Genomic DNA, 14242 nt, shown 5'->3' on the forward strand with positions numbered 1-14242 from the left:
AGAAGAAATTAGCCAAAACCCCTTCCCCGCCCAGGCCCTGGGTTTCGTTGTCACTGGAGTCCCTATTAAGGGTGTCCTGGCTCAGAGGGTAAAGCGTCTGCCCAAAATACAGAAGACCCAGGTTCGATCCCTGGGTCGGGAAGATCCCCTGGAGAAGGAAATGGTAACCCACTCTGGTAATCTTGCATGGAAAATCCCATGGACCCAGAAGCCTGGTAGGCTACATCGGGTCACAAAGAGTTGCACACAGCTGAGCAACTTCACTTTCACTTTCTTTTCTGGTTCCTCAGCCCCTGCTGTGTCCTCCTGGGGTTGAATCTTAGCTTTGCCACTTATTGACTGTATGACCTTAGATATGTGACTTAACCTCTCTGAACCGCAGTGCATCATCTTAAACATCTACTGCACAAGATCACAGGGAATGAGAAATAGTTAACTCTTTTACTCAGCAACAGTTCCCAGGGACACTTCCTGCAGTCAAAAGAGATGGGTTAGCAGACTGCGCTGGTGAGTTTGAGTCCCTGATCTGCTTCAGTGAAGCAGCACGACTTTGAGAAACTTGTCTGCAAACCTTCTTCTTCAGTGTCATATGCCCCCACGTCCCTCCCAGCCCCAAAGTTTCATGAAAAGGTCAAATGAAGGAAATGCCTGTCAGCTTGTCTCTGCCCCTCCTGGCACCAAGCCTTATTGCTTTTACTTGAAACTCTCATCTTTCTACCTGTCCCTGCTCTCCATCTCGGAAAGCTCCCTTCTGGGCCAGATCACCATCACCTTTTATTGGTTCGCCTGCTTCTACCCTCATCCCCTCCTCACCAAGGAGAAAGAGTCTGTTAAAAACAAGTCATGTCAGTTGCTTCCGCCTTGAGACCATTCTAAGGCCACCTGTAACTGGAGAATGGAAGCCACGGTCCCCACCATGGCTGGGTGCCTCTGCCTGTGTCTCCTCCCACTCACCCTTCCTCTCTTTCTAAGAGACATGGCCTTCAGGGAAAACATATATGCCCCAGGCCCTTTGCACAAGCTGTTCCCAGGCTCTCTCACCATCCTTCAACAGGTTCAGGGTGTCAGATGCTCAGGGAAGCCTTCTCTGAAGCCTTTCTATCCCCTGAACTTGCTCCTCTGTGCTTCCTTTTTATTTGTAATGCAATTATTTTAAATTTGCTTTTATCAAAGTACTGTTAGCAAGTATATGTTAAAAACCAATGGTGCTAAACAGATTTGTAACAGCAAAAAAAAAAAAAAAAAATAGTTCTCCTTTGGCCCTGATCCATTCTCTATCCCAGAGGAAATTTCACCCCATTAGCTATTTCTCCTTGTGTTTATCTCTGTTTTGTTAAATACCCCATTTATTTTTCTATTACTTTAATCCCCAGTTTTGCCCATCCATACTGACTTCATATTATGGTAAAAAGATTTTAGGCTTCTTGCACACTCTAGTCTCTTTTCCCCATCCTCTCAACATAACAAACTTTCTGTTAAATGCATATTCAGTGTCTCTGTTATTAATTTAATATAAATATTATTCCCTGCAGAGCCAGGAATTAATAAGTGTCTCATTTTTTCATTTGCTTCAGTTCAGTTCAGCTCAGCCACTCTGTCATGTCTGACTCTTTGTGACCCCAGGGACTGCAGCATGACAGTCTTCCCTGTCCATCACCAACTCCTGGAGTTTACTCAAACTCATGTCCATTGAGTTGGTAATGCCATCCAACCATCTCATCCTTTGTCGTCCCCTTCTCCTCCTGCCTTCAGTCTTTCCCAGCATCAGTGTCTTTTCAAATGAGTCAGTTCTTTGCATCAGGTGGCCAAAGTATTGGAGTTTCAGCTTCAACATCAGTCCTTCCAATGAATATTCGGACTGATTTCCTTTAGGATGTACTGGTTGAATCTCCTTGCTGTCCAAGGGACTCGCAAGGGTCTTCTCCAACACCACATCAATTCTTCAGCACTCAGCTTTCTTTATAGTCCAACTCTTGCATCCGTACATGACTACTGGAAACAACATGGCTTTGACTAGACAGACCTATGTTGGCAAAGTAATGTCTCTGCTTTTTAATATGCTGTCTAAGTTGGTTATAACTTTTCTTCCAAGGAGTAAGTGTCTTTTAATTTCATGGCTGCAATCACCACCTGCAGTGATTTTGGAGTCCAGAATAAGAAAGTCAGCCATTGTTTGCACTGTTTCCCTATCTATTTGCCATGAAGTGATGAGACCAGATACCATGATCTTAGTTTTCTGAATGTTGAGCTTTAAGCCAATTTTTTCACTCTCCCCTTTCACTTTCAACTACAGGCTCTTTACTCCTTCTTCGCTTTCTGCCGTAAGGGTGGTGTCATCTGAATATCTGAGGTTATTGATATTTCTCCTGGCAAACTTGTTTCCAACTTGTGCTTCATCCAGTCCAGCATTTCTCATGATGTACTCTGCATATAAGTTAAATAAGCAGGGTCACAACATATAGCCTTGAAGTACTCTTTTCCCAATTTGGGAACAAGCTGTTGTTCCATGTCCAGTTCTAACTGATGCTTCTTGACCTGCATACAGATTTCTCAGGAGGCAGGTCAGGTGGTCAGGTATTCCCATCTCTTTCAAAATTTTCCACAGTTTATTGTGACCCACACAGTCAAAGACTTTGGCATAGTCAATAAAACAGAAGTAGATGTTTTTCTGGAACTCTCTTGCTTTTTCCATGATCTCACAGATGTTGGCAATTTGGTCTCTGGTTCCTTGGCCTTTTCTAAATCCAATTTGAGCATCTGGAAGTTCATAGTTCACATATTGCTGAAGCCTGGCTTGGAGAATTTTGAGCATTACTTTGCTGGTGTGTGAGACGACTGCAACTGTGCGGTAGTTTGAGCATTCTTTGGCATTGTCTTTCTTTGAGATTGGAATGAAAACTGACCTTTTCCAGTCCTGTGGCCACTGCTGAGTTTTCCAAATTTGGTGGTACATTGAGTGCAGCACTTTCACAGCATCATCTTTCAGGATTTGAAATAGCTCAACTGGAATTCTATCACCTCTACTAGCTTTGTTTGTAGTGATACTTCCTAAAACCCACTTGACTTTGCATTCCTGGGTGTCTGGCTCTAGGTGAGTGATCACACCATCTTGATTATCTGGGTTGTGAAGATCTTTTTTGTACAGTTCTTCCGTGTATTCTTGCCACATCTTCTTAATATCTTCTGCTTCTGTTAGGAATTATAGGAATCAGCGAACTAAAATGGACTGGAATGGGTGAATTTAACTCAGATGACCATTATATCTACTACTGTGGGCAAGAATCCCTTAGAAGAAATGGATTAGCCATCATAGTCAACATAAGAGTCTGAGATGCAGTACTTGGCTATAATCTCAAGGCGACAGAATAATCTCTGTTTGTTTCCAAGGCAAACCATTCAATATCACAGCAATTCAAGTCTATGCCCTGACCAGTAATGCTGAAGAAGCTGAAGTTGAATGATGCTTTGAAGACCTACAAGACCTTCCAGAACTAACACCCCCAAAAGATGTCCTTTTCATTATAGGGGACTGGAATGCAAAAGTAGGAAGTCAAGAAATACCTGGAGTAACAGGCAAATTTGGCCTTGAAGTACAAAGGCAAAGGCTAACAGAGTTTTGCCAAAAGAATGCACTGGTCATAGCAAATACCCTCTTCCAACAAAGCAAGAGAAGACTCTACACATGGACATCACCAGATGGTCAATATCGAAATCAGATTGCAGCCAATGATGGAGAAACTCTATACAGTCAGCAAAAACAAGACTGGAGATGACTGTGGCTCAGATCATGAGCTCCCGATTGCCAAATTCAGACTTAAATTGAAGAAAGTAGAGAAAACCACTAGACCATTCAGGTATAACCTAAATCAAATCCCTTACGATTATACAGTGGAAGTGAGAAATAGATTCAAGGGATTAGATCTGATAGACAGAGTGCCTGAAGAACTATGGACTGGAATTCATGACATTGTACAGGAGGCAGTGATCAAGACCATCCCCAAGAAAAAGAAATGCAAAAAGGCAAAGTGGTTGTCTGAGGAGGCCTTACAAATAGCTATGAAAGGAAGAGAAGCGAAAGGCAAAGGAGAAAAGGAATCCATCTGAATGCAGAGTTCCAAAGAATAGTAAAGAGAGATAAGAAAGCCTTCATTTGCTTCAGTTCAATTCAGTTCAGTTCAGTCACTCAGTCGTGTCTGAGTCTTTGCGACCCCATGAATCGCAGCACGCCAGGCCTCCCTGTCCATCACCAATTCCCGGAGTTCACTCAGACTCATGTCCATCGAGTCAGTGATCCCATCCAGCCATCTCATCCTCTGTCATCCCCTTCTCCTCCTGTCCTCAATCCCTCCCAGCATCAGTCTTTTCCAATGAGTCAACTCTTCGCATGAGGTGGCCAAAGTACTAAAGTTTCAGCTTTAGCATCATTCCTTCCAAAGAAATCCCAGGGTTGATCTCCTTCAGAGTGGACTGGTTGGATCTCCTTGCAGTCCAAGGGACTCTCAAGAGTCTTCTCCAACACCACAGTTCAAAAGCATCAATTCTTCAGCACTCAGCCTTCTTCACAGTCCAACTCTCACATCCATACATGACTACTGGAAAAATCATAGCCTTGTCTAGATGGACCTTAGTTGGCAAAGTAATGTCTCTGCTTTTGAATATGCTATCTAGGTTGGTCATTACTTTTCTTCCAAGGAGTAAGCGTCTTTTAATTTCATGGCTGCAATCACCATCTGCAGTGATTTTGGAGCCCCTCAAAATAAAGACTGACACTGTTTCCCCATCTATTTCCCATGAAGTGATGGGACCGGATGCCATGAGCTTCATTTTCTGAATGTTGAGCTTTAAGCCAAATTTTTCACTCTCCACTTTCACTTTCATCAAGAGGCTTTTGAGTTCCTCTTCACTTTCTGCCATATGGGTGGTGTCATCTGCATATCTGAGGTTATTGATATTTCTCCTGGTGATCTTGATTCCAGCTTGTGTTTCTTCCAGCCCAGCGGTTCTCATGATGTACTCTGCATATAAGTTAAATAAGCAGGGTGACAATATAAAGCCTTAACGTACTCCTTTTCCTATTTGAAACCAGTCTGTTGTTCCATGTCCAGTTCTAACTGTTGCTTCCTGACCTGCATACAGATTTCTCAAGAGACAGGTCAGGTGGTCTGGTATTCCCATCTCTCTCAGAATTTTCCACAGTTTATTGTGATCCACACAGTCAAAGGCTTTGGCATAGTCAATAAAACAGAGGTAGATGTTTTTCTGGAACTCTCTTACTTTTTCCATGATCCAGTGGATGTTGGCAATTTGATCTCTGGTTCCTCTGCCTTTTCTAAAACCAGCTTGAACATCAGGAAGTTCACAGCTCACGTATTGCTGAAGCCTGGCTTGGAGAATTTTGAGCATTACTTTACTAGCATGTGAAAGGAGTGCAATTAGGGGTTTTTAAATCTTAGTTTTCTTGGACTAAGCTTTTCCATACACTCCTGAAGCTCCATAAAAACCACACAGTGGAGTTTCCAGGATTTAATCTCAGTGATAATTTTTTCTTGGAGACTCCTAAACTCCTCCTCTCTGACATCCCGGAATACTTTCTCCACCATCATATCTGGGATTTCCTTCTTTTTTTTTTTTCCTGTATTGGATCCTGTTTCTTGAATCCGATGTCTTCCTCTTTAATGGTTTACTCCCTTATTTTGTCGGCTACATCCTCCAGTAACTTCCTGAGGAAGGATGCAGGCTTGAAAACCATTCATTCTCCTCCTACCCTTGTTGATGGCCCAGCTGTGCTTAGAATTCTAGGTTGAAAATCTAGACTGACTCTAGATTGGCAAAGGGTAGTTGTACAGGTCTCTAGCTTCAAACTGTATTTTTTTTTCTTATCTTCAATCCTTTGTGTATAACTTTAGGTAACTTTTAAAATATCATTCTGGAAGCCTCTAGGGTCTTTGTTTTACCCCTAAATTTCTGAAATTTTATAATGTTAAGGCTGTGTCCTCACCAATCCCAAGTGTTTGGGGGCACTCAGTGAACCATTTTAATCTGAAGATGTATATTCTTAAGTTCTAGGAAAGATTTTTTTTTATTATCATTTCCTGCTGGAACTTTTATTATTTTACTACTGGTCTCATAGGTTAATCCTTTAGTTTTCTTGTTGTTTACTTTTATCATATCTTCTATCTTCTGAGGGATTCTCTCTCTCTCTTTTTTTAGTTCATTTTATCTTCCAACTCTTCTAATTTTAAAAATTTTCATCAGCACAGTTTTAATTTCTAAGAGTTCTGTTTCCTGATTATTGCTTTGTTTGGCATTCTGTATTTATTTGTGGACATAACACATTTCCTTTTCTCTCTAAGACAGCAATAGTGATTCCTCTGACGTTTTCTTCTGATCACTACTATGTCTCTATTTCATGCTAGTTTCTTTTTTTCTATTTGTTTGATTGGATCCCTTTCATGTTAGAACTTCCCTCAATTAACTAGTCATCTTTGGTTATCCATTCATTTTGCAGAATAAGGCATTAAAAATTGGACTGGAAACTCAGTCATGTCCGACTCTTTGTGACCCCGTGGACTGTAGCCTACCAAGCTCCTCTGTCCATGGGATTCTCCAGGCAAGAATACTGGAGTGGGTTGCCATTTCCTTCTCCAATGTAGGAAGGCAGGACTTGCAAAATAGTGAACACCTTTGTAGGAATAGCTGGATGTTTTGTCAAGAACATCCAGATGTCACCAGCTGTCACCATCTATAAGGCTTTTCACTGGGATGGTCAAAGCCTGTCCATGGTTTACTATTTGGGATGAATGTATGCCTGGGTGCTTGCATTCCTAAACTGGCTAAGAGAAGGAGGCTGCGGTCTTCTCTGTTAAGTCTTCAGACTTTCACTGAATCCCCTCTTATCAGTCAGCTACTACTGTGTAACAAACAACCACAAAAATCCTCTGTGGTGCACAACAATAAGCTTTTATTTCACTACACACCTTCAGGTTAGCTGGGATTGGTTGATCTAGGCAGGGCTTAGATAGGCTGATCTGCTTTGAGCTGTAGGTCTGCAGGTCATCTGGACACTGCTGCTCCCTGTTTCTTATGTACTCTTGGAAATGGCAGGCTTCCTGGGATTTCTTTCATCAGCACAAGAGAACATGGTGCAAGCACAGCAAGCCTCTCCTTTTGAGGCATACGTTAACATCCCATGGGCCAAAAGCAAGTCACACAGCCGAGGCAGCATCAGCGGAGTAGGGAAGCACACCCCTCCCCCAGAGGGAGAGGAAGGAGCGAGTGATTATCTGCTAAGTGTAATCAAATCTACCACATCCTCAGTAATCGGTCTGGGGCCTCACCCCATCTGCTTTGTGGCTAGTGTCCTCAGGTCCAGAACTCTCTGGTTGGATTTCCCTGCCTGGGTTAGGGAGGGGTGATTGCTGGGTGCATAGTGCAGGGGAGAGGACCAGGGAGTCTAACTACTTATATAGACTTCTAAACAACCCCCTGTTTTCAGCCTCCGGCCTCACCATCTGTGGTACCTGGGTCTGCCACTTTGGAGCCCCCTCACAGTTCTGTATGGCCAGTTGGTTGCATCTCTCCTGTCTTCAAACCCCCTACCCCACTCCGCCATGGAAGAGCAGGCACTTAGATTTGTCTTTCCTGGGCTCTGTTAAATCATTTACCACCCCTGCATCTGCTCTTCATGCTTATGTGCTGCGGTTTGGGGCCACAGGTGTCTCCTGGTTTCTTTGAAGATGAGAGTTTTGTGTTTCTGTTTCATGTTCTCCTTGTTGTCAGGCTGCTTTTGGCCAAGGGTGAGGGGGTGGAAGCATCTCTACCTGGCACCTTGAAACCAAGGTCTCTTCCTTTTTCTGTTGAATGCACTTTTGTGGTATGTTGATCAAACCCCGTGGCAGATGTTGAGTTACACATCTGTCTTCTGAGCCTCTGGGGAGCAGGCGGCTGGGTCTCACCCCTTTCTGCCCCTCCAGCTCCCAGCACTTGGCACAGAATGTATTGTTAGCATATGGGAACTGAATTGAACTGAACTTCAGACTACATGGATGACTGCTCATCATTTCACTTTCTCAAAGCCTTCCAAAGTCTTCTAGAACTATCCTAGATCTCTGTTTCACTCCCTGCAGCCTACTCTGCTCTGCCTCCCACATCCCATGAGGCCTACCTAGATGGCGTCGATTGGCCCCAGTGGTGACTATTTCTTGGGCAGTGGAGGAGTTAAGAGGGTAGGGAGGAGAGTTAAGAGATCAAAGGAAGAGTCAGCAGGGACTGGCCCCAGAAGAGGCATTGTTTCAGTATACCATCATGTTATCTTTCATGATCCTGTGAGATGGCTGGGCTCTGCCATCTGACTCTTCTGTTCCACAGGATGTTGGCTGGGGTGGCAGTCATCTGGGGACTCAACTGGGCAGACATCCGAGATGGCTCCCACACATGACTGATGCCTTGATGAGGGTGCTGGAAGGCTGGACTCAGCTGGGACACTAGAAGGATTGGGTCTCTCTCTCCTTTAAAGTCCTTTTTTTTTTTTGGTCTGCTTGTTCATTTATATAAACAACAGAGGCTTATCCAGCATCCACTAGATGTCAGGTACTTGCTAGGATCATGGTGACCCTACATCGAGGATTCTGAGGGGCATAATTACATTTGTAAATGAAGATGATTTCCCAGGATGCCTGCTGGAGGTTAGACAAGGCAGGGAGAGTGCAGGCAGGAAAGCTTGTGAGAAGGCATAACTACTGTCCAGGGGATGATTGCAAGGCCTAGAGCAGGAAGCGATGATGGGCCAGATGACAAGGTAGGTTTAACAGATATTGGGAACCTGAATTTTCCAGTCTTGGTAACCAGTGAATGCTAGGAGCACAGAATGGGAAAAGCCAAGGGGGCCCCTGGCCTCTGTTTTAGAAGAAGACACAAGGATAAGCCAGACTCCACGACAGAGAGCCCCAAATGAAGTAGGCTTATCTGGCAGGTGCTCTCCTGCCCATCAGGTGATGATTTCATTGCAAGGGGCCGTTCCCTGATACCCAGTCCAAGCCTGACAGTAGCAGGGTGCTTGGGAGTGGCTGCTGTCAAATGAGTGAACATCACCATGTTGTCAGCTCTTGCCCATAACTAACAGTTCTTCCTATTTCAAAATTCTTCACTGACTTTCCTCAAGGTTTCTCTTTCCTTTCTGAAGGCCTTCTGGTCCTCAGCCAATTTGCAAAGCAGAAACAAGTGACTCACCCAATGTCCAGCAAGTTCTGGACACAATGATACAGAGGAAGGAGCATAGAGCTAGGAGGCCTAAGACCTCAAGCTAATAGTAATAGAAGGCATGACCAACAGTAGCATAAACAAATACGTGGTTTCATTTTTCCTCTGTTCCCTTAACAAGGCAGCCAATGGCAGTAGTTCAACTGCTGACCAAAGTTTTGAGGGATCCAGGCTTTTTTATCTTTCTGCTTCTCCATTCTTAGAATGTTAGGTTGTATTTTTCTGTTTGTGGTTTCAGGTTCATAAGATGGCTGCTGCAGCTCCAGACATCTCATCAGAATTCACTAGAGAAGGAGCCAGGACACAGGACAGTGTTGGTTGGTTCTATCACTTTTTTAATGGAGAAAAATCAAAACTTTCACACAGGCTGCCTCTCCAATTGCTTTCGTTTTATGTCTTACTGGCTGGAACTGTATGAACTTGGAACTCCAGCTGCAAAGCAGGCTGGGAACAAGTATTTTTGTCTAGGGCTAGATACATTGCTGTTCTGAACACAGCTAGGATTCTATTAGCAAGGAGGATGCAAGTGGTGGTAGTGGGTTGAAAAGTACAGTGTCTGCCTTAGTGAACTGAACCCTAACTCCTATGTCTCTGTTTACTTCTTTGCAAAACAGAGTTGCTAGTACTACATTGGGGGGCTACCAGGAGAATTAAATGAGATCATATGTGCTAGGTGAAACCACACAATGGTGAGAGTATTTATTTCCTGACTTTATTACTGGTATAAAACAAGGACTGTATTCACTGGGGTAGGCTTGGTAGAAGAGGTACCTGGCAGAGGAGGTGTGAGCACAGGAGAGAGGAAGGCAGGGTGTGGCCAGGCTTGCGGCCACCAGGATAGTCCTGGATTTATCCCAAGGCCCCGTTAGGCAGGGAAGAGAAAGAGGTTCTTCTCGACTCTGGCCTGCTGGGAAAAGCCTTCTTATGGCTTCTAAACCTTGGACCTCTTAGAGTGTGGGTTCTGACCCACGCATATCTGTGTTTGTGTTGTGTGTGCTGGGGATGGGGTGAGGTAACAGTGTTAATGGTTTTTGAGGTTGTTTCAGAAGAGAGGTAACTTTAAAAACATAACAACCTTGTCTGAGCTGAAACTGAGAAAGGACATGGGGCTTCCCTGCCTACATCCCATCCCTTTCTAGATGGTGGGGCTTTCAAGAGGGAAGGACAGTGAGGTGAGATCTTGCATCAGAACTTCAGGTCTCGGGGCAGTGGAAGTGGCCAGGAGCCCTGGGGGAGCCAGAAATGGAAATTCAAAGCATTTCACTGGCTGCGAATTGAGAGACTTCTGGGTTGTCAGGACAGTGTCTCATATCTCTTTGTAAAAATCCTTTATTTTAGCTTCTCTAGACTGTCAGCCCCTGAGGGCAATAACTCGAGTGAATTGCAGGGCCACACAACAGTGCCTGGAACAGAGTAGGTGCTTGGTAAACTTGTGTTGAATGGATGGATGAAGCTCAGATAAATAGAAGCAGGATCATCCGCAGGATTGGAAAGTCTAGCATTCGTGAATCAGCAAACACTGAGGGGAGATTGGCTCCATACCCCTCAGTGGCGCTTTAGAGATGAGCTTTGTTAATCCTGACAGCAGCCTCTCTTAAACTTCCCTGTGCTTAGTGCCTCCTGGGACCGGCACTGGTTCCTTACACTGTTTGGACATTTTCCTGGGACCGCCAATATTGGAGACTGGGGTTTCTGGCTTGCGATTGGTTGAAAGGGGGAAGATCTAAGGTGGACCAATCAGAGTAAACCTTAATCAGAACTTTGCCTGTGGCAGGCACTTGCTCTTTTATGCTGAGCTTGAAACTGGAAGGGTGAAGCCATGAGAGTCACTGTGCCTAAGAATGAACCAGACAGCGGAAAGTATAGGAAAGTGAGCCCTGATGACTTCATTTGAGCCCCCTTGATCAAGCTGCACCTGAAGTCATGATATTTCCAATCTCGAATCAATAAATTTATTTTCTGCTTAAGCAGGGTTTCTATTTGCAATGGCAAAAGTCCTGACTGGCAAGGTCTGAAAGTTTTAAGACTCTCACAGATAAATGCAGCTCAGGGTCCTGTGAGTGGAGCAGAAAGACTTGAGAGATGGCAGGAGTCAGCAGGACCCTCTTTTTTGGTTGACTGGGCAGGTACTCACAGAGATTTAGAAAATCTGAATGTATGTTGTCCCCAAAGGAGGACTAAGACCAGAGAGGAACAAACCTTCTGAGACACTTAATTTAACTCCTCAGAAGAAGTCTCAATAAGCAAGACCATCAGTACTGGAGTATACCACTGCCCCAGAAGGGAAGGAGAGATCCATCTCTGAAGGTATATAAGTGGTGGCCAGCAACCATCTGGCCTGAAGTTCGCAGAGGGGATTCAGGTGTTGAGGGTGAAGGGAAGAGTAATGGGGTAGATGACGCCATGTGTGGCATCTGACCGCAGCAACGCAGGGGTGGCTTACTGGGTGCTGGGACCTCCTTTTGGCCCTTGAGAAGGCTGGAGCATGAGGGGATGGGGGCGCAGCACCTACAAATTTATACTCTTTGGGCCCCCAGGGGGACCTTCAGCACAGAGAAGACAGTCAACCAAGCTCTGCAGCCATCTTGCTAAGAAACACCACAGGAAGGGAACAGCATGGCCAGCCAGGGGGCCACTGCGCATTGGGTGGGGCCCTTGGAGAGTCAGAACCATCTGGCTGGGAAGGCTGGGTGCATCCTGGAAGGAAGACAAACAGGGGGTGAGAACTGGGGGCCAAGCAGAATCCACAGCCCGCTCCCAACTCTCCTGGCTCCCAACTCTCCTGGCTCCCAGCTCAGCCCAGCTCCCAGCTTGTGCTCAAGGTTGGCCAAGTCCTCTCTATCCTTGTGGGCGCCTCCCACCCCCACCCTTTCCTCTTCTGCCCTAATAGCCTCGGAGCTAGTCTGCCCTGCCTCTACCCTATATGTGAGTGTCGGGTCTCCCGGCTCAACTGGGCTCTCCTGAAGGACAGGAGCTGAAGTATCTCTTCACCCTGGTCCTCTCTGCCCTCCTGCAGGGACCGCACATTGGGAGCTCAGTGACACCGCGCTTGGCTCCTGTTACCTGGCATTTTTTCTGATACTTTGAACCCTCCTCCTGGGAACTGGGCTCACAGAGCAGGCCCAGCTCAGGCAAATGAACCAGCTGAGGCCCCTTCAATGGTCCCCCTTCTGTCCTGGCCTAAATGCTGCTCCTGGTGAAACCTAGGGCTACCAAGCAGTGGCTGAACGCCTCCCTCCCAGCCACGGCCTGCTGTGTGTGGGGAGAGGAGAAGAGGGGGAGGGAGTGTCGTTAAGCCATGTGGGTGGGACTCTTACCCCTAGAGGATGCTGCAGGGGCGCTTCTGTGGCCGTGTGGGCTGCGGGCACAGGACGGCTCGGATCGCCTCATCAAAGACAGTTTTCAGGCCTCGCTGGGTGAGGGCCGAACACTCCAGGTATTTCACTGAGTCTGGGTCAGGGCAGCAAGAGAACAGAGGCCTAGGTCAGGGCTGGGCAAAACCCCCTCCCAAGTCATACAACCACACCAGGCTGTGGGGGCCCCCTGGGCTGTGTCCCTCACACATTTACCCCCTCTGTGCCTCAGTTTCCTCATATCTGAAAGGAGGAACTTTATTCAGGGGAAAAGGTTAAGACCCACGACAGTAGGTTTGTGTCTCTCTCGAACACATAAGCCCATAAGTTGTGGAGGGTGGCAGGAATTTTGATACCTTCCTGGGAAGAAAGGAGCTCAAGCTACAGTGACCAAATCTCTCAGCACTTCACTTTCTTTCAGAAGACTGCCACATTCCTGCCTCCACCTTCCCGTAGGAGGCCTGAAGAACCCATGGGCTGCTCACCAGGACCTTCCAAATATCATCGAACTGGTCCTTCAGATCACCCCATTTTACAGATGAGAAAGCTGAGGCTCAGAAAAGTCACTAGTCCAAAGTCACACACTAGACATTTCCCGTCCCCTAGGGGCTGCTGAGAACTCTCAGCAAGAGGAATGAGAAATGGGGAGCCTTGTTCACCTTTGAGGGGACTGTCCTTCTCCCATGTGGCCACTCAGGGCTGGAGCCCAGGGCACAGTGAGGAAGGCAGGCTGAGCCCCACGCCCGGGGCAGTGTTCATGACCTTCTGGAAGGAACCTGTGTGAGTTTCTCTGTTCACAACAACCCAAGCTGTCTCCCTGAAGTGAGCAATTGACAAGTTCTCCCTGAGAGAAGCCTGGGGGCCAATTTTAGGAACCAGAGGAGGAGAGGGGCAAGAGCATGGAAATTTGCCTCCTCCCTAGAGCCCACTCCTCTGCGAGGAGGAAGCAGAATGACACTGATCGGCACCTGCTCCCTGCTAGGCGCTGAGCTGGGTATTTCCGACAACCCTGTGAAGAAATTCTGTGAGTCCCCACTTCCTGGGTGAGGAAACGGGCCCAGAGAGGGGATGCCCCAGGCCCAGAGACACACAGCTTGGAGAGGGGAGCCAGGATCTCAGGAGGGGCAACCCGGGATGAGGGAAAGAAAGGATGGGGCAGGAACAAGGACACTGAAGCTCAGAGAGGATGTCATTTGTCTAAAGCCACACTTGGGACTCTCCCATCGCCCTTGCATATGGGAGCATTGTCCCAGCAGGGAGCGTGGGCAGTGGTCCCAGGGCCAGGCTGGCAGGCACAAAATACCAGGACTTAGGTCTGGGAGTCTCACGTAAACTTCTGTGCCCAGAAGAGTCTCCCTGGGCATTTGGCCACTGTCTCCTTGCAAGGGACTGTGAGGGACTGTGGCCAATGTCCACTTCTTCCTTTCACACCCACTAACTGTGTCCTCCCTGGCACCTGCCACCCTCCTACTTCTTGGCTAGGAGTATCCAGAGAAAGAGTCCTGACTGGGGGCCTGGCCTTGCTCTGCACCCCAGTCTCCCACCTTGATCATGACTGAGGGAGCCAAGCAGCCCAGGTTCCAGTCTTAGCTCTGCCACATCCCAGCTGGGTGACCTTGAGCTCTTGACTT

At 46.6% G+C, this 14242-nt stretch overlaps 1 protein-coding gene across 3 annotated transcripts in view; it reads right to left on the reverse strand.

The window, feature by feature from the left end:
* Positions 1–9948: 9948 nt before the first annotated feature.
* RAC2 (Rac family small GTPase 2) overlaps positions 9949–14242 on the reverse strand; it is a 28468-nt gene continuing 24174 nt past the window's right edge. For all 3 annotated transcript variants that reach the window (XM_069581190.1, XM_069581191.1, XM_069581192.1), the window contains exons 7-8: positions 12576–12708; positions 9949–11955 (exon numbers count right to left, since the gene is read on the reverse strand). In XM_069581190.1, coding sequence (XP_069437291.1) covers positions 12578–12708 — 131 coding nt within the window. In that variant the 3' untranslated portion in view covers positions 9949–11955; positions 12576–12577. The remainder of the gene's footprint in view (positions 11956–12575; positions 12709–14242) is intronic.

This window comes from Ovis canadensis, chromosome 3 (assembly GCF_042477335.2).
Source record: "Ovis canadensis isolate MfBH-ARS-UI-01 breed Bighorn chromosome 3, ARS-UI_OviCan_v2, whole genome shotgun sequence".
NCBI classification, from domain to species: domain Eukaryota; kingdom Metazoa; phylum Chordata; class Mammalia; order Artiodactyla; family Bovidae; genus Ovis; species Ovis canadensis.